The 18791-nt window shown below is 44.9% G+C and overlaps 2 protein-coding genes and 1 pseudogene across 7 annotated transcripts in view; 1 reads left to right on the top strand and 2 right to left on the bottom strand.

Annotated features, from left to right (window-relative positions):
* The window catches only part of LOC136400418 (serpin B6-like), a 91991-nt gene extending 81708 nt beyond the window's left edge, over positions 1 to 10283 (bottom strand). The window contains exon 1 of one of the 2 annotated variants that reach the window (XM_066377059.1): positions 10169 to 10283. The gene's annotated coding sequence lies outside the window, so the exon portion shown is untranslated. Of the gene's footprint in view, positions 1 to 4172; positions 4192 to 10168 lie in introns of those variants that run through there. The other variant, XM_066377055.1, reaches the window with a different exon arrangement.
* A 143-nt stretch (positions 10284 to 10426) lies between these two features.
* Positions 10427 to 18791, top strand: part of NQO2 (N-ribosyldihydronicotinamide:quinone dehydrogenase 2) — a 698677-nt gene continuing 690312 nt past the window's right edge. For 4 of the 5 annotated variants that reach the window (XM_066377064.1, XM_066377065.1, XM_066377063.1 and 1 more), the window contains exons 1-3: positions 10427 to 10663; positions 15935 to 16075; positions 18037 to 18201. In XM_066377064.1, the coding sequence (XP_066233161.1) occupies positions 16069 to 16075; positions 18037 to 18201 (172 nt within the window). In that variant the 5' untranslated portion in view covers positions 10427 to 10663; positions 15935 to 16068. The remainder of the gene's footprint in view (positions 10664 to 15934; positions 16076 to 18036; positions 18202 to 18791) is intronic. The other variant, XM_066377067.1, reaches the window with a different exon arrangement.
* LOC136398386 (large ribosomal subunit protein eL22 pseudogene) lies at positions 14888 to 15765 on the bottom strand (annotated as a pseudogene).

Raw genomic sequence — 18791 nt, 5'->3', positions numbered from 1 at the left:
AGGGTTTGATTTATGCCCAAAAGAGATGGGGGAATGTTAGATTCAGGGAGGTGTGCTGTGGCTGCCAGAGTGTAACTATTGAAGGAGAAGGAACAGGGAGTGCTGATGTGCTGTGGCTGCCAGAGTGTAACTATTGAAGGAGCAGGAACAGGGAGTGCTGATAGGGCCCCTGTGAGGCTGAGAACAAAGAAGTTTATGTTTGAAATTCGCCACTAAGCTAAACCCGGCCCCTGTTGCTATGCTCCGGCCCCTGTTGCTATGCTGCATGCAACCTCCCTAGCGAATAGCTAACTGCCACATCTGCTTCTGTATAATGCTTGCTCACTTAGGATATATAAGGACCTAGCTGTAAGTGCCAGGCGCGACTCTCGTTTGCAGCTTCTTGTGAGTACGGTATCTCCAGACATCTTGGGAGTTCGCCCCTGCGCAGGTTAAACTGGCCAGTAAAGTACCATCTACACTCCTGAAAGTCTCCAACGTTTGTTCTCGCACCCAGTGGATACAACACAACCCAACCAAATGGGAGAAGAATTTGCACCTTTGACAAAGAGAAAATATCAAAAACATAAAAAAACTCATACAACTGAACAAAAAAAAAATTAACAATCCAGTTTAAAAATGGGCAGAGGATATAAATAAACACTGTTCCCAAGAAGACATACAAATGACCAGCAGGTACATAAAAAGGTGCTCAACTTAACTAGTTCTCAGATAAATGCTTATTAAAACCACAATGAGATAATAACTCATACCTGTTAGAATGGCTATTAACAACAATACAAGAAAAAAATACAAGAAATAAGTGTTGGAGAGAATGTGGAGGAAAAGGAACCCTCATACAATGCTGGTGGGAATGTACACTGGTACAGCCACTATGGAAAACAGTATTCATTTAAAAATTAGGACTAGAGCTACCTTATGACTCAGCAATCTTTCTTCTGGGTATCTACCCCCAAAAATGAAAACATTTATTCATAAAGATATATGTATCCCTATGTTCATTCTAGTATTACAGTGGCCAATACATGGAAACAACCTAAGTGTCCTTCAATAGATGATTGGATAAATAAGTTGTGGTACATATATACTATGGAATACTACTCAGCCATAAGAAAGGATGAAATACTGTCATTTGTGACAACATACATGAATCTTGAGAATATTATGCTAAGCAAAATAAGTCAGATGGAAAAGGACAAGAACCATATGATGTCACTCATATGTGGGACATAAAACAGAAAGCAACAAAAGAATAAGCAAAAGAAACAAGCTCATAGACACAGACAACAGTATGGTGATTATCAAAGGGGAAAGGGTGTGGAGAGAAGGTATTAAAGGGTAAAGGGGGTCAAATATATGGTGAAGATGATAGGAGAGCCCAAAAGTTAGAAATTTGGGTTCAGTAATAGCAGTTTTTTAGTTGTAACGAATAGGAGATATGTAAGGGTTAGGAGATAGTTAATCTGCTTTTACTAGTCTCTCTTAATGGCTCCTTGGCCTTTACTTTGAAATGTAGCAAAAAAAGTCTACTTTTGCAGAAATGTCAGGGAAAGCTTACATTGGGGAGGGACTTGACAATTAGGGGAGTTTAGTTGTTTGTAAAAGCCTGACGACAGGATTTACTGTGAAAAGTTAAGGCCTATATATTAATTAGAAACTCAGTTTACCAATCTTAAATGTTTACTTTGCATCCTAAGAAAATAGGGAGCCTTTTCACAGATAGTTCCCAGAGGCTCCAGGTCCCAGCTGTTCTTGGGAGACACCTGACCCCGGCTATCTTGAAGATTTACCAAGGACATCAGCTAGGACTGTGCTAATTCAGCCTGTGCTACACCAGAACTTGCAGAGATGTTTCTGCAGCTGAACCCCCGCCTCCTGAACATTGTTACATGATTGACTGCATAAACTTTTACTTTTTTTCTTTTTCCTTGAACCCTATAAGAACTGCCAGCACCAAGAGTGTGTTAAGGCCGCTTTGTGGACAGGATTCCCCTGCCTTCACAGTGTACCAGTATTTCTGAATTAAAGACACTCTTATACACTCAGTCCAGTTTGTCTCTTTTGATTGTCTGAGTGCAAGGAGCTGCCCCAAACCCAGCTCATTCAGGTAACAAAGGAACGAGACTAGACTTTGGGTGATAAGCACACAGTGCAATACACGGATTATGTATTATAGAACTGTATGTATGCTTGAAACTTTCATAATATATGTATATATTTTAAGTGAGAAACAGGGATGCAGAAAGACAGACTCCCGCATGCCTCAGGACAGGGATCCACCCCACAAGCCCACCAGGGGGCAATGCTCTGCCCATCTGGGCTGCTGCTCAGTTGCTCAGCAACCAAGCCATTCCTGGCACCTGAGGTGGAGGCCATTAAGCCATCCTCAGTGCTCCAGGCCAACTTGCTCCAACTGAGCCATGGCTGCAGGAGAGGAAGAGAGAGAGAGAGAGAGAGAGAGAGAGAGAGAGAAGAGAGAAGAAAGAGGGGGAGGGGTGGGGAAGCAAATGGTCAATTCTGTGTGCCCTGACCAGGAATCAAACCAGGGACTTCCACATGCCAGGCCGATTGATGCTCTACCACTGCGCCAACCAACCAGGGTGAAACTTACATAATATTATTAACCAACGTTACCCCAGTGAATTTAATTTTTAATAAAGAACCTGAACAATTGAGCAGTTTGGGGGGATTAGTCCATGTGGGACACATGTGGTGTCCATGGCTGAGCGGCAGTGAGGGTTCTTAGAATTGAGTGAGCATAGGATCTCTGAGGACACTAAAGGCTGCAGATGTGTGGAGGGATGATGGCTGAGGGACGAATGGGGAAGCTTAGATACTAAAATCCTGCACACAATTACCAGACTAGGGGTGTGGTAGGCAGGTAGATAGACATGAGCAGAGCAAGGACTGTAATGTCAGGCACAGAAAGTTCTGGGTGCCTAGCAAAGGGAAAGACTGGGAAAACAAGGATCTTGCCCCCAGAGTAACCTTTCCTTCACAAGCATATGACTGTTTATGTGGCAGTCATGTGGTTCAGACCCTCCCCTGACCTTTTGTCCCTGGCATGTTGCTTGCTAGTCCTGTAGGTTAGACCTCCTGCCCCTTAGCAGAGGAGTGAAAAGGGGACCAGAAAATATCCCTTAAGGCAAGCATTAAGCCTCCAGGACAATGAGGTTCTGATCCACATCAAATACATATAGGACTAAGTTGTGCTTCAGCTCCAAGCCTAGAAAAAGCAGCAAAACCACTGGACCTCAGGACCAGCTGCACCAATTGATGACCTCCTACTCTGGCACGGACTAATCATGTAAACCAGACCCTAAAGGAACACACCTGGAAAGCTAATGAATATTCTATTTAATCCTCCCTTGGGACCTCCCCTAAGCTCTCCACCCTTAAAAGCCTTTAGGTTGGAATACCCAGAGTGCTCTCCCTCCTGGAACATGTCTCCTCATCTTCTCATCCCCCTCTTATTAACCCGATTTGCTTGCCTCTCTGTTTCTCATAAGCTCTAAGAGACTCCGCAGACTTGCAACCAGAGGAGCAAAGGCCAGCGTCAGCTCCACCTGGGCTAACCCCCTGCATCTGTCTCCAAGGCCCCCTTTCCTTGCTGGCTCAGACCCTTCTTCTGGGTGTACTCCTACAATAAATCCTTCCTTTACTTGCTGCACTTCATTTCTTGACTGAATTCTTCAAGAAGAAGCAAGGTCTGGTCCTTTCGCTGATAAGGAAAGTGGTCGCTTGGGAGGAAGACCACCGTGCCTCCCTCATCCAGAGCCCGAGGGATCAGAACGCCAGGCTTAGGCCGGAGGGTTGAAGGTAAGGCGAGGAGGGGTAAGGCTGAGAGGTTGACGGCCCAGCGGCCCCGGAACACTAGGGCAAATGCCAGGGTGAGTCAGAGGGCAAAGCGCTAGGATGAGTCATGGAGCGCAGGGCGCGGCGTTCCCGGTAAGACAGCCCCGGAAAGGGCCGGCGCCAGGAATAGGAGTCCCTGGGAGCGACAGGCACCGCTGGGCGAACCCCAGGCGCACCCAGCTCCGCTCCCGCCTTGGTTCGTGGAGCTGGGGGAGGGAAGGATGGTCCCCCGAGGTCCGCCCGGGAGCAGTTTGGGGTCCCTTTCTCCCCGCTGCATTCAGAGGCTGGGCCTGGCAGGAGCCCCCTCCGCGCCCTACCTGGCTCTCTCCCTGGAGTCTGCATCCCACGCTCTCCCCCACGCTGCGCCCAAGGCGGAAGCGCTCCCTGAGTCCCGGCTCTTCACCCTGGAAAGGGTCGGCATAGGGTGGAGGCCGAGGCGGGTTGCATTTGGGGCCCAGAGGGCGGGCCTGGGCCGGAGCAACACAAGGCTGGGACTGGCTGGGTGTGTGTGTTGGGGGAGGGGGGGCGTCGTCCTGTGCCACACAGATCACTGCCCGAGTCCCCCTGGCTTTGCCAAGGCGTGGGAATGGGGGTTGGGGGGATGGGGGGGGGCACGGAAGCATGGCGCTGCTCCAGGGGGACCTTGGAAGAGGGTAACTGGGGTGAGTCACTTGGGGCCCAGGCGGGCAGAGGAGGGTCCAGTGACACCCTACGCAGGCCAGTCTGTTAGCTTGTACTACAGCGCCCTCCTCATTTCCTTCACCGGACTAGCCACGATCGCTCAAAGTAGAATTTCTTCATCCTCGGTTTCCACTGCAAGGTCATTTCCAGGAGTGGAGGCCAAGTTTCCTTACACTGGACAGACGCGTGGTGCACCCACGAGGGGTCAAGGGGAGGGGGGGGGGGGATGGTCAGGCCCCGGAGGCTGGAAGACCCAGGAAAAGGGAAGAAACAGCTGCTCAGCATGAGGAGAGCTGTGGGTTGGGGAGGAAATGAGGGGTGGTAAGGTCAGCATTGAGGGGGTCTGCATTAACTCAGCAGTCCAGCACGAGAGAAATTTACCATCAGGAGCCCTAATCATATCACATCTGACCTGCTGATCCACCCAATGCCACTCAGACCACTCTCAGAGCACCCCCCCCCCCGCCCACTTTGCCAAGGGTCAGTCTATGTATAGATCATGAGATTCACATCAAGTCACACCTCTATTGGGACAGTGTGAGTGCACTGTGTGTTCATTGGTAGATGTTTGAGATCTTATCTACACCTTAGACCATTTTTACTGCACTTTCAAAAAAGAAACACAATATATAACTTAAAACAGAGTTTTCATTATCCTATGCTCATCCTTAAAATAACTAGATGGGTCTTTGAAGTTTTGCTGGTCAATTACTTTAGTGTATTATTCTCAAAGTAGTCCAGATAAATATTGTAAAAATTTGCTATCACTTTGGTAGGCACATCATGCTCCAGTTCCGGAGCTGATCTTCCTCTCTGCTTCTGCTGGGGTCCTGGGGCAGGATGCTTGAGAGCCAGGGTGCTATACCTGTATCACTGTATCCCTGTGTAGGCCTAGGGCTTCCTTGGAGCTGTTCCCACCTTATATAGAAGTATTCTATGGATGTTTTGATTACAGTATGCTTTTACACTAATTTCAGCTTTCTATTTTTTAGTCCTTACTAAGAATTTCTCTGATCTACAAAAGATTTTCTTCTTTGGGGGACTAAAGATTTAGGTTAAAAAAAAATTTTTTTTTCTATTTCTAGGGATTTGGATGGGAAGACTTCACTCAGCATGAGCTCAGTTTACCATATTGCAACAGAATGTTTTTATCCTATTTCAATTCTGCAAATATTAGCCTCCCCCCTTCCACTTCAAGCCCAGTCCAGAGATTGTTCAATATAGACTTTTATTAATGTTGCAGGTGCCTCGTAAGCACAGTAGGTAGCGCGTCAGTCTCATAATTAATGTTGCAAAACAATGTATCTCTGTGACAAAATCAAACAATTCAGAAACAAATTTTAAATGAAATATTTCTCTCCTTTCTCCCCCAGACAGCCTATGTACCCATATATATGGAAACAGCTGCATTTATGTAATATTTTATATAACATCTACATTTAGATATTTTTGTATAACATCTACATTTATATTCATATTTTTATAAATATAGAACCATAGTATATATAAAGGGAAGCCTGCAAGATAAAAAAAAAAAAAATCCCAACAGGAACTGAGACTGACACTACTCTGAAATCATTTTATTTTTCCCTGGGAATGAATGAGGTTCCAGCATGATTATCTACTATTCCTAAGGTCTGTGAAAAAGACAGGCTATATACATTTGCACTGAAGGAGAACATGTAACATCAGCAAAAATTTCCCCACTTAATGCCTCTATTTCAAAAGCCATACACATGTCTTCAAGATGATTGCAATTTAGTTTGCAATCTTTTTTTGCACTAGATGCTGTTTCTCCCATAGTTTGTACGCTCCATGACACCAGAGTACCAAGCCACCAGGGTCTGTTTTTGCTCAGAATTGAGTTATCTTTGCCCTAAACAGCGGCTGATAGTAGGTGCTCAGCAAACACTTTCTGAATGAACGAACGAATGAATCTTACTGATTTCAAGCTTTTAGAGTCATTCTTTTATTTTTAAAAAATATAGCATGTTTAAGATCTTCTCATTGTTAGCCTTCAAGATAGTGTTGTACTGTTTTATCCTGGTTTGGTTCCCACACTCTCAATTCACTTGTTACCCACTTCTCTTTTGAGTTCACAGTGATACAAAACATTTAAAGACTTTTAATTTGCTAGAATACAAACATGGCGATTTCTTTCATTGATACCTGATGTGAAATATTATAAGAGGTAAAATGTTTCATAAAAATATGATCAAATGTCATAATTATTATGATTTTCTCTCTTTGGTGTTAAGGTATATAACCATTCTTTATTTTATATAATACAGGACCAAGATTTAATTCAGAAAAGTGGTTTTCTTGTAAGAACACTTAATAGTCTCCAAGACAGTTCCCAACACTTGCTATTCCATGATTCCCTGGTCCTTTCTTGGGACCCATAGAGGTCTGGCTGTTCTTTTTTTTAGAAGATCTCATAGCAAAAAATACCTGTCGACACCCCTCTCACTAGACAACAATGTTACTTGCTCTCCTTGTAAGAAGATCTACCTTTGCCCTGGCTGGATGGCTCAGTTGGTTAGACCATCATCCCAAAGTACAGAGGTTGCCAGTTCAATCCCCGATCAGGGCACATACAGGAACAAATCAATCTTCCTGTCTCTCTCCCTTCCTCACTTGCTAAAATCAACAAGTAAATGTTTAAAAAGAGAGAAAGAAAGCCTACCTTCAATCATTCCAGAGAACCTGACCTGCACCTACCTTTCTTAGGACAACCTGTTTATTTTCTGTGACACAAGATTATTTGAGGACCCCTAGTGAATCTCACCAGAAAGGGGGAAAACAAAACCAAATTTCATCTTTGTGGACAGCCTGATACATTTGGAAATGCCTTAAGTACTTTTCCTTGATAAAGGTCATTCTAAAATAAAGACTGCCTCCAGGATTTCCTAGGCTCGCACAAACAAGGTGGCCCTGTTTCCAGCTGGCATGACGGCATCTCAGAGAGAGGCCATAGTCTCATCCCTGAATATAAGAAAAACATCAACAGCAGACAAAACTAACCCCAACACTGGTCTACAAAGAGCAGCAACACTTATTCTCATTAGGAATACAGGAGAAACCTTACTTCTGCTCCTCCCTGGGCTAGAAGAGGACTATCCTAGGATACCAGATATCAAGGCATAGAGTTTGAGGACAATCCTTAGGGATGTCACAATGGTAGATGGGCTATCAAATCAGATGACAAACTAGAGAGTGCTGGAAAATGAGAAAAAGGGACAATTAGCTTATATTGCTCATCAGCAAACCCATGTCCCCCTTGTCCCCCCTACAAACATCCCCACACAAAAACATCTATAGGCACTGTAGATGTTCCATACCTTTCCACCTTGTAGGCCCTACAAGGGATGTTATTGGGCTTGAACCATCTATTTCTTAAATCAATTTTATTATCATTTAAAATTATTTGCAGACAGTAGAACCTCTTCCTGAAGGTGAATTGCCTCACATTCAGTATACTTTTTTTTTTTTAAGATTTTATTGATTGATTTTATGGAGTGAGGTGAGAGAGGGGCGGGGGAGTAAGAAGTATCTCATAGCTGTTTCAGTTTAGTTGTTTACTGCTTGCTTGTCGTATGTGCCTTGACCAGGCAAGCCCACAGCTTCAAACTGGTGACCCGAACATTCCAGGTCAATGCTTTATCCACTGTGCCACCGCAGGCCAGGCAATTTTTTATCTAAATGTTTCTTTTGAGATTTCTTTTGAGAAATCTATAGATTTATATGCAGCTGTGGGAAGTAACACATAGACATCCCATGTGCTTTTTATCTAGTTTTCCCCAAAGAAAACATCTGGCCAAACTACAGTATAATACCCCAACTAGGATATTGACATTGATAGTTATATACAGAACATTTCCATCACCACAAGGTTTCCTACTCTTACCTTCTTATAGCCACGTCCACCCCTCCCTGACAGCTGGCAACCACTAATTTGTTCTCAATTTCTATAATTTGTCATTTCAAGAATGTTACCTAAGTATGTGGGACCATGTACATGTAAATGTACATTTTCACACTGTATAGAACCTTTTGGGATTGGCTTTTTCCCCTCCATGATTCTCTGAAGATTCACATGGGATGTTAGCTGTATCAATAGTTTATTTCTTGCCTGACCAGGCAGTGGTACAGTGGATAGAGCATCACACTGGGACACGGAGGACCCAGGTTCGAGACCCGGAGGTCGCCAGCTTGAGCACGGGCTCATCTGGTTTGAGCAAAGCTCACCAGCTTAGACCCAAGGTTGCTGGCTCAAGCAAGGGGTTACTCTGTCTGCTGTAGCCCCACAGTCAAGGCACATATGAGAAAGCAATCAATGAACAACTAAGGTGTTGCAACAAAAAACTGATGATTGATACTTCTCATCTCTCTCAGTTCCTGTCTTGATGATTGATACTTCTCATCTCTCTCAGTTCCTGTCTTGATGATTGATACTTCTCATCTCTCTCCATTCCTGTCTGTCTGTCCCTATCTATCCCTCTCTCTGACTCTCTGTCTCTGTAAAAAAAAAAAAAAAAAAAAAAAAAAAAGAGTTTATTTCTTTTTATGGCTTAGTGTTATATATTTTACTTTAAAATTTTTATTTTTAAGTTATAGTTTACATACAATATTATATTAGTTTCATGTGTACAATATAATGCCAAGACATTTATACACTTTACAAAGTAATCACCCTAAGTCTAGTAATTATCTGGTACCATATATTGTTACTACAATATTATTGACTATATTCCTGATGCTGTACTTTACATTCTCATGACTTTTTTTTTTTTTTTTTTTTTGTAATTTTCTGAAGCTGGAAACGGGGAGAGACAGTCAGACAGACTCCCGCATGCGCCGGACCGGGATCCACCCGGCACGCCCACCAGGGGCGACACTCTGCCCACCAGGGGGCGATGCTCTGCCCCTCCGGGGCGTCGCTCTGCCGCGACCAGAGCCACTCCAGCTCCTGGGGCAGAGGCCAAGGAGCCATCCCCAGCGCCCGGGCCATCTTTGCTCCAATGGAGCCTTGGCTGCGGGAGGGGAAGAGAGAGACAGAGAGGAAGGAGGGGGGGCTGGAGAAGCAAATGGGCGCTTCTCCTATGTGCCCTGGCCGGGAATCCAACCCGGGTCCCCCACACGCCAGGCCGACGCTCTACCGCTGAGCCAACCGGCCAGGGCCCTCATGACTATTTTTATAACTGGAAATTTGTATTTCTTAATACAGCTCAACATCAAAAACCAAAGAATCCCATTTAAAGAATGGGCAGCGGACCTGAAAGACATTTCTCGTAAGACATACCGATGACCAACAGATACATGAAAAGACACCCAACATCACTAATCATCAAAACCACAGTGAGATATCACCTCACACCTGTCACCATGACTACTTTCAAAAAGGACAAAAGGGAACTCTCCTGCTCTGTTAGTGGGATTATACATTGGTGGGACCACTATGGAAAACAGTATGGAGTTTCCTCAAAAAGTTAAAAGTTAGTTAAAAGTAGAACTTTTAACTTTTTGACCTAGCAATTTCACTTTGGGGAAATTATCTGAAAACACTATTTCAAAAAGATATATGCACCCCTGTGGTCAATGCAGTATTATTTACAATAGTCAAGATACAGACCTTAACTTTTTAAACCTGGATATCTGCCTAGGCAGGAGGGCTCCTCCTCTTCCAAACACAGTGGTCCCACCATTCTCCGCACCGGTCAGCCAAACCAGGTCCTGCTTCAACCCACCGGAATGACATGAGGCCTAAGGCGGGGGTGGGGTGGGGCGGCGGCATGGGTAGAGGGCGTGGTCTACAGCCTGGGGAGGGGGAGGAGCCTCGCCTTGGAGCACAGCGGGTAGTGGGTGGGGCGGGGCTCAGGAAAAAGGCGGAGTGTCAGCCGGGAGCAGGCAGTGAGTGGGGCGGAGTGCCAGGAGGAACCCAGGGAGGCTCCCAGACGGATCGCAAGGCCCGCCCAGTGGGCAGCCCAAGTCCCTGCTACCTCTGGGTTCCAAGTAGAGCCAGACCTTCCATCCCTGCCTGGCGTCTGCGAGTGCGCGCCTTCCAAAGCTTCCAAGGCGCCGGTCTGAGTCCTGCCGCTTCTTTCCTGGGACGTCCGCTGGCCAGAGGGTGAGTGCCTCCCCTTGCCGGGCCCCCGGGGGCTAGGAGGCTCAGTGCCCAGAACGCGGCTCTCTCTCTCTCTCTCTCTCTCTCTCCGAAGCCTGCAGGGCAGAAGTTTCTGCTGACTCTCAAGTCCCAGCCAGAGTGAAACCACGTGATCCCTCTTACTTTGTCCCGTTGACCATTTTGAAATTAGGATTGCATTACGTTTTACTGAAGCCTACCGCAGGTTAGTCCCGGTTATAGGTGTTTAACAGGATCATCCCATTTAATCTGCCTTGAACCTTTTACAAATGAGGAAACAGGACAGCCATATCCTGCAGCTCGGCCTTTGTCAAGTATATTATGGTGGCAGTCTGCAACAGAACCTTAAAACAGCTTCTTTAAGCTTTGATTTCCTTGAAAATACAAGGCAAAAAATACACGAAAGGGGGCGTGTATTAAATAATACATGCTTCCACCAGTGATATTTATAATTATTTTAAAAATGGAAATAACCTAAGTGCCCAGGAATAGAGAGATGGTAAAAAGGCGTGCAGACAGGGTGTAACTACACATGAGATGTTACCTAGTTAGAATGACAGGCACAGAACCTGTCCCTATGTAAAAGAGGCAAAGTGAAAACATGAAACGGCTTTTGGATACTGATTAAGAAGAAATGTCCATCAAAATATCAGCCCATTTGATGTATATATAGTTTAATATTTGATTTTTTTTTCCTGTTGACCTGGGTCTGTGCTCAATTCCTGACAAAGGAGGAAAAACTGAAGTGAGGGATTAAGGAAGGTGAGGGAGTGGGAATTGAAGAGCACTGGGCAGCAAGTCAAAAGCCTAGTTTGAATTTTGGTGGGTTTTTTGTTTTTGTTTTTTGCAAGAGACAGAGAGAGAGAGGAGGGTAGAGAGAAGAGAAGCATCAACTTGTAGTTGCATCACTTTTTTTTTTAGTTGTTCATTGCTTGCTTTTCATAGGTGCCTTGACTGGGGTAAGGGGGGGGGGGGGGATAGCTTCAGATGAGCCAGTTACCTCGCTGAAGGCAGCAACCATGGGATCATTTCTGTGATCCCATGCTCAAGCCATTGACTTTGGAGATTCGAATATGGGACCTCCATGTTCCAGGTCGATGCTCTATCCACTGCACCATCAACTATCAGACTAGTTTAAATATTTTATTTTTGACAAGTAGTTTACTTCTTGAGCCTCAATTTATTATTCTGTACAACTAGGAGAATTCTAGGAGATGGGGAGTCACAAACTCAAATGTCTCAAGTGGTCAGTCACTGGAAATGGTGAGGCTAGTGGTACAGAAGAATACATACTTTGCTGTAGGCATTAAAATTAAATAACTTCCTCTAAACCAAAATGTCTGTGGGCCCTCACCCTATCAGGGGTCCCCAAACTTTTTACACAGGGGGCCAGTTCACTGTCCCTCAGACCGTTGGAGGGCCGCCACATTCAGTGCTCTTCTCACCACCAATGAAAGAGGTGCCCCTTCCGGAAGTGCGGCAGGGGGCCGGATAAATGGCCTCTGGGGGCTGCATGTGGCCCGCGGGCCGTAGTTTGGGGACGTCTGCGATAAGGTGTTATGTGAGCCTGAAGTGACACTGATAACCTTTTAAAAAGTAATCAGGACATATCATATTCCTACTTAAGATGCTCTAATGGCTGTCGTCTTATGCTTAGCATAATATCATCTCTCTCCTACAGACCCCATCCATCTCTGACAGCATTGCCCACAGCAACTCATTTTTTTTTTTATCATAAGCCAGTCAAACAGATTTTTTTGAATACTCCAGGTCAGTTCCCACTTCATACCTTATACTTGCCATTCCCCCAGATTTTTGCTTGGCTGGGTGTAATGCTGGTGGCCGATGCCAAGCAGGTCCACAGTAGGTTCGGGCAGAGATGGTAGAGAAAGTGCAGAACTGAAAAACGCTGGTCCATCCCGTTTAATAGTGCCTCACAACAGCGGACCAGGACACAGGCAGGGAAAAACTATTTCTCAGGCACATAAACAGCAAGAATGACCTCTCACAGTGGTCATTTCATATATATAAAAGTATGAATTTTAAAAAGAAAAATTGTGTTCCACTCACTGCTAGTAATAGTCAACTCCAACAGCTTAAACACGATTTAGAATTTGATCTTTTATATAACGAAGTCAGGAGGCTCGCAATCCAGAACCATCTCGCAGCTCCAAGAAAGCGTTAGAAATCCAGGTTCCTTTCATATTTCTGCTCTACTATCTTTAATATGTAGTGCAGGGCAGCTGTGTTAGGCTTGCTGGTGGGGTTACCAGGTGTAAGCCCTTTGCCTGATCAGTGCGTAGCATGTGGCAGAGCCACAGCTGTATGGCCTATGTAAGGCTATGGGTGCCTGCGCTCAGGGGGATTGTGGATGCCAGGTTGCCTGCCCACCACTGTGAGGGGCCATTTTGCGGTTTGTTTGCCTGAGAGGCGGTTTCCCCTGCCTGTGTGCTTGTCTGCTGTTGTGAGACTTTATTAAACGAAACGGCTCAGTGTTTTCTGACTCTACATTTTTTCTACTGTCTGCCTGAATCCAGTGTGAACCTGCCTGGCCTCTGCCACCGGCATTACACATAGCTTCCACCCTAGGATAACAGGGTGACTTGCTCAGCCTTTGCTATCTTTCCACAGTCCAGCTTGGAAGAAGGTGAATCTCAAGGAGCCAAAATGGCACCTCCCTTTCTCCCCCCATCCCCAACAGAGACCACCCCTTTGAGGATATTTCCATCTCATTGGCCACCTCTAAGTGTGAGAGAAGCTGAAAAATGTAGTCTTTAGCTAAACACATTGACACCTGAGTAAATCCAGGGACTGTTAAAGAACAAGAGGAGATGTTGGGTAGCCAAAGAAGTGGGTTCCTAACTGTTTGCTCAGTAGTCAATTTAAGGAAATGGAAAAAGACTTAAAATCACCTTTGGGATATGAGGGCATTTGAAGTTCCTATCCTCTGACTGGTCAGAGCTGTTTGCTCCCTATTTACTGTAAATGCTCTGCTTTCTCCCAACTCAGCTTCAGCCTCTTTTGCTTTCTGTCCCCTGGACAGAGAGCCCATTCCCCTGCACCCTACCTTTACTTCTCAGCAGCGTTCTGATACCCGAACCCTTTACCTCCTAGACAATATGAAGGACGTGGAAGATGCTAATTCAACCTCTGCCCCAGATTCCAGCTGTGGCTTGGATAAGCCCGATCTCTGCCTGTTTTGTTGTTATCATCCTGTGAAATGCACTTGTATATTAAAATTGTCATTGGGCAGCATCTCCACAGTGACCCTGAGTCACAGACTCTGAGCTATTTTTTTCTGGCAGAGAAGCAGGTTTGTTGGAGGTGCCTGTCTCTCCCAGAAGAAAACCGGTTAGTGAGGACTCAGGCCTCCCCTGTGAGGCCGTGTACAGAGAGCTAACGTTTTTCCAGAGCCATGTCATATGCCAGTCACCATATCTAGGGACTGTCTCTCTTGCTTTTTTCCCAACCATTCTTGTACTTTGTAGACCATGGTAGGCATGTGTAATGCCGGTGGCCGAGGCCAGACAGGTTCACACTGGATTCGGGCAGACAGTAGAGAAACTGCAGAGCTGGAAAGTGTCGGACCATATCCGTTTATTGGAGGCTCACAAAGATAGGGCGAGCAAATGAACAACAAAAGGGGAAGAGCTAATAAACAAAGGAAAATCTGCTATTCGCAGTAAGGACAAGGGAGCAAGGAAAACCGCACCTCATGGTGGCGGGAGAGCGATTTGGGAGAATCACCACCCAGGGGAAGCACCCATAGCTTTGGCTATATGCACATGTGCCTCTGCCACGTGCTCACGCATTATTCAAGCAAAGTGCTTGCAGCTGGTAAACCCGCAAGCAAGCCTAACACAGCTGCCCCACAACATGGTAGCTACAAATTTCTTACCAATACTCCTGCCCTTTGTTCAGCTACGTTGCCTTGTGGAGGGGACCCTTGGGAGGGGGAGGAAGGACAGAGAGGCGCAATGCTGCTTTCTATCAGGTGTCTCATTTCCAGGACCTTTTCTCTATGGCTGCCTTCACAGAAGAGTTCTCTCAAAAAATAAAAAGTATTGGTTTTGACATCCTGTACGACTGACTAGTCCTCTGAGGCCTAAACCCCCGAGAGTTACTAGTCTACCACCACCCTTTTATTTTATTTTTTGGTTTCCAAGTTTTATTCAAGAACTCATACAAAATGTGCCAGATAAATGGGTTTTAAGCCTCATCTTCCTCCTCTTCATCCTGGTTCATGTGGAATGAACATCATTCGTAATTGTCTTTGCTGTTAACAACCCCGTGCAACCAATCATGGAGATGATTCTTCAAATTATTTTTTGGTGAGATATTACAAATACCTTTTGAAAAAAGGCCCCTCAGAAGTGACAGTGTCTTGCTCTTGCTTCTTTCAAAGGTTATGTGTAGTGCTGGTAGCCAAGGTCAGGCAGTTTACATTGGATTCGGGCAGACTCACATTATGTCACTGAAGGAGACCCAAGACTGTGAGACGTCACCCTCCTCAGTTCTCATCACACTGGGGATAGTGAATTCAGGCCAGAGAAAGGGAGCAGCGTTTAAGCAGAGCAAGTGGTTTGTTAAAGCTGTATACTTGGCACTTGGCACAAGTGGGCAACTCAGCTAGCCTGAGCGGCCGTCCATTAGGGGTCTCAAAGTCATATACTCTTAGCTTCAAAGCTTTGTTTCTCTGTTTTCTGGACTAACACTATGAGGTTTCAAGCTCCTCTTCCTTGATATGGGGACTAACATACAGGGTTTCAAGGCTATCTGGATGTCTGGTGATTTTGTTTTGCAGAACTTAAGAACACTGATTCCCTCATTCAGTGGGTGAGATAAACCCCTCTTGTCCTCCCCTCCCCCTTCCTGCCTTGGTAAATTGTCTTGCCAAACAGTTAGAGCCCCTCCACTGAGATTCCCAGCTTTTCCGTTCATTTTGGTTCGCTTCTGCCGAAACTCTTCAAAACTGGCAGCATCCATGATTCTGTTTTCTACAGGGTGGGAGTGGTTAAGGTTAAACTTCAGAATAGTGGGGTTTTTTCTTTGTCCCTCTTTCCCATGAGCTTTTTCACAGGCACCATGGTGGCAGCCAGAGAAGGCAGAAGGGGCGGTTTCTAGCCTCTCTTGAAAAGCCTTTTTCTCTGCTATGTTTGCATGTCCTCCGCAGAGTGGTGGTGAGAACTAGGGCCCTCCACCAACCTCACTGCCTCATCTCCCCACCTCCCCCAAGTGCATGTTTTTCTCTTCCAGATTGTTGAGGTCACTGAGGACAGCCACCACATCTGAATGCCTGGGGCCCACCACACTGAACCTGCCTGTGCCCAGGATTAATAACAAACCTTCCTTTTGACCTGTCAGAGAAAAACACTTCATCATCATAGAACATGGCAGGTGACTATTAGCTATGGGATAAAACTTTTTAAATTAAATTTTTAATTAAAAATTGAATGTGTTAGCCCTGGCCTGTTGGCTCAATGGTAGAGCGTCAGCCCAGCCTGTGGAAGTCCCTGATTCCATTCCAGTTAGGACACACAGGAGAAGCAACCATCTGTTTCTCCACCCTCTCCCTTCTCTCCCTCCCCCACCCTTTGTCTTCCCTTTCCACAGCCATGGCTCCAAGGGTTTGAACAATTTGGCTGGCCTGCTGAGGATGACTCCATGGCCTCACCTCAGGCACTGAAATGGCTCTGTTCCAAGTAACTGAGCAATGGTCCCAGATGGGCAGAGCATTGCCCCCTGGTGGGCATGTCAGATGGATTCTGGTCAGGGTGCATGCGGGAGTCTTGTCTCTCTGCCTCCCCTCCTCTCACCCTCTCACTTTAATTAAATAAATAGATAAATAAATACATAGGTAAAATGGAATGCATTGTTATAAAAATCCAAATGACACTTAAGTATATAAAACTTGTTTTGTGTATAGTGTGAATCACTACCCGGAACTACCTTATTTTGTATTTTTTTTACTTGTTTTGTTGTCTATTTAAATCCTACCAAAAAATAAGTTCCTTGAAAGTAAGGGCTCTGCCTACCCAGTCTCTGGAATGATCCCAGGGAATACTAGATGCTCAATATACAGCTGAGTGAAAGAGCTCCACGTGTAACTGTGGTTAAAAGTTCAGCATGACTCCCCATCTTTACTTGTGTCCCTGCTCATGATACACACCCCATTCTGCAACATCATCTTTTTTCTCAATGATATAACATAAAAATCCTTTCATTTCAGAACATAAAAACCTACCTTACATATAATATTGTATATTAGGATTTCTCCACCTCAGTACTACTGACATTTTGAGCCAGATAACCCTGTTTTGTGCACTTTAGGATGTTTAACAACATCCTTGGGGTTCTATCTACCACATGCCAGGAGAGCCCTGTCCCCCAGTTGTGAAGTTGGAAATGTCTCCAGATGTTGTGAAATATCTCTTGGGAGGTAACACTGCCCCTAGTTAAAAACCACTGTTGTAGATATTTCATTTGTATCCATTTTTCCTAGTAAGGCCCCAAGACTAGTCCATTCATAACAAATGAGTCTGAGAAGTTAAAATTAAAAATGTTAATCATTAATTTAACTCATGGAATTCAACCTTTATATTCAGTTGAAGGCCCTGAAATTGTTTGCTTTAGACTAAGCTTTATATTTTCTCCTGAAGGACCTAAACTGAACATTTTAAATTGAAAGTTTAGACATTACCTGGGAAAATTTAAGAAAATCACCAAAGATGTCTCCCCCGCTACCCCAAATCAGTACATAATCTCACAGAATCTTCTGAACAAGGGAATTACTGCTTCAGAGGCTTTTGGTAATGACATAGCCAGTAGCCATAAGACCTGACTTTTCTTAGTCTTCTCGTCACCCTCACCACCAAAAGCGGGCTCCTATAGCTCTGCCTTCTCTGTATTATTACTAGGAGTCCAATTTTTCATATCTTGTTTAAATGTGAAGTTTTGATGGGGCTTAAGAAAAGGAAGCCGAACTTTGCGTCAGTAGGCGATGCCTGCCATCATAGGATTAGCACAAAAGATGAGTTTATGGTACTTTTTTATTTTGATGTTTAGGAACAGGATTACAACTTCTCATAGAAGATAACCAAAATAGATTGGGATTTTAAAGAACGTGTGTGATTTTTGAGGCATCATAATTTAACCCATTGTATGTTTGTGTATTAGCAAACTCAAGTAACGATGAGCTATGATATAATTGGGTTAAAAACCGTCATTCAATGAAAAGGCTGGTGTTTCTTAGCTTCAACTGTTGTGATGCCCTTACACATTTCATTTCCATCTAAGTCCTTACTGAATTGTGACAAAGGGGAATTGCTCTTTAAGAGAAATCATTTCTTTGGATTTAGGTAAGAAAGTGCTCATCGTCTATGCACACCAAGAACCCAGGTCTCTCAATGGGTCTTTGAAGAAAGTGGCTGAGGATGAACTGGGCAAGCAGGGCTGCATTGTCACTGTGTCTGACCTCTACGCCATGGACTTTGAGCCGAGAGCCACAAGGAATGATATCACTGGTAAGCCATGGGACATAGCTCTGTGTTTTTAATAACTTCTTTCCGTGTGTGTACATATTTTTTTAATTGAGGTGTAGCTGATACAACATTAGTTTCAGGTTTACAAGGTACTGATTTAATATTCATATGTGTTGCAAAGTGATGACTTACCACAGTAAGTCGAGTTTACACTCATCACCTCACATAGTTACAGTCCTTTTATTCCTATGATGAGAACTTTCTTCTTCTTTTTCTTTTCCAAGTGAGCAGAGGGAAGCTAGAGAGACAGACTCTGCATGTGCCCTGATGGGGATCCATCCAGCAATCCCTGTCTTGGGCTGATGCTCTGCTCATCTGGGGCCATGCTTGCAACTGAGCTATTTTTAGCATCTGAGGCACAGAGCCACCCTCAGTGCCTGGAACCAATTTGCTTGAACCAGTTGAGCCATGGTTGCAGGAGGGAAAGAAAGAGAGAGAAGAAGGAGAGGGAGGGGGTGAAGAAGCAGGTGGTTACTTCTCCTATGTGCCCTGACCAGGAATCAAACTCGGGACATCCACCAGGGATAGCTACACACTGGCTGACACTCTACCACTGAGCCAACCAGCCAGGG

Source organism: Saccopteryx leptura, chromosome 3 (genome assembly GCF_036850995.1).
Source record: "Saccopteryx leptura isolate mSacLep1 chromosome 3, mSacLep1_pri_phased_curated, whole genome shotgun sequence".
Classification (NCBI taxonomy): Eukaryota; Metazoa; Chordata; class Mammalia; order Chiroptera; family Emballonuridae; genus Saccopteryx; species Saccopteryx leptura.
This window is presented reverse-complemented; position numbering and strand designations above follow the sequence as displayed.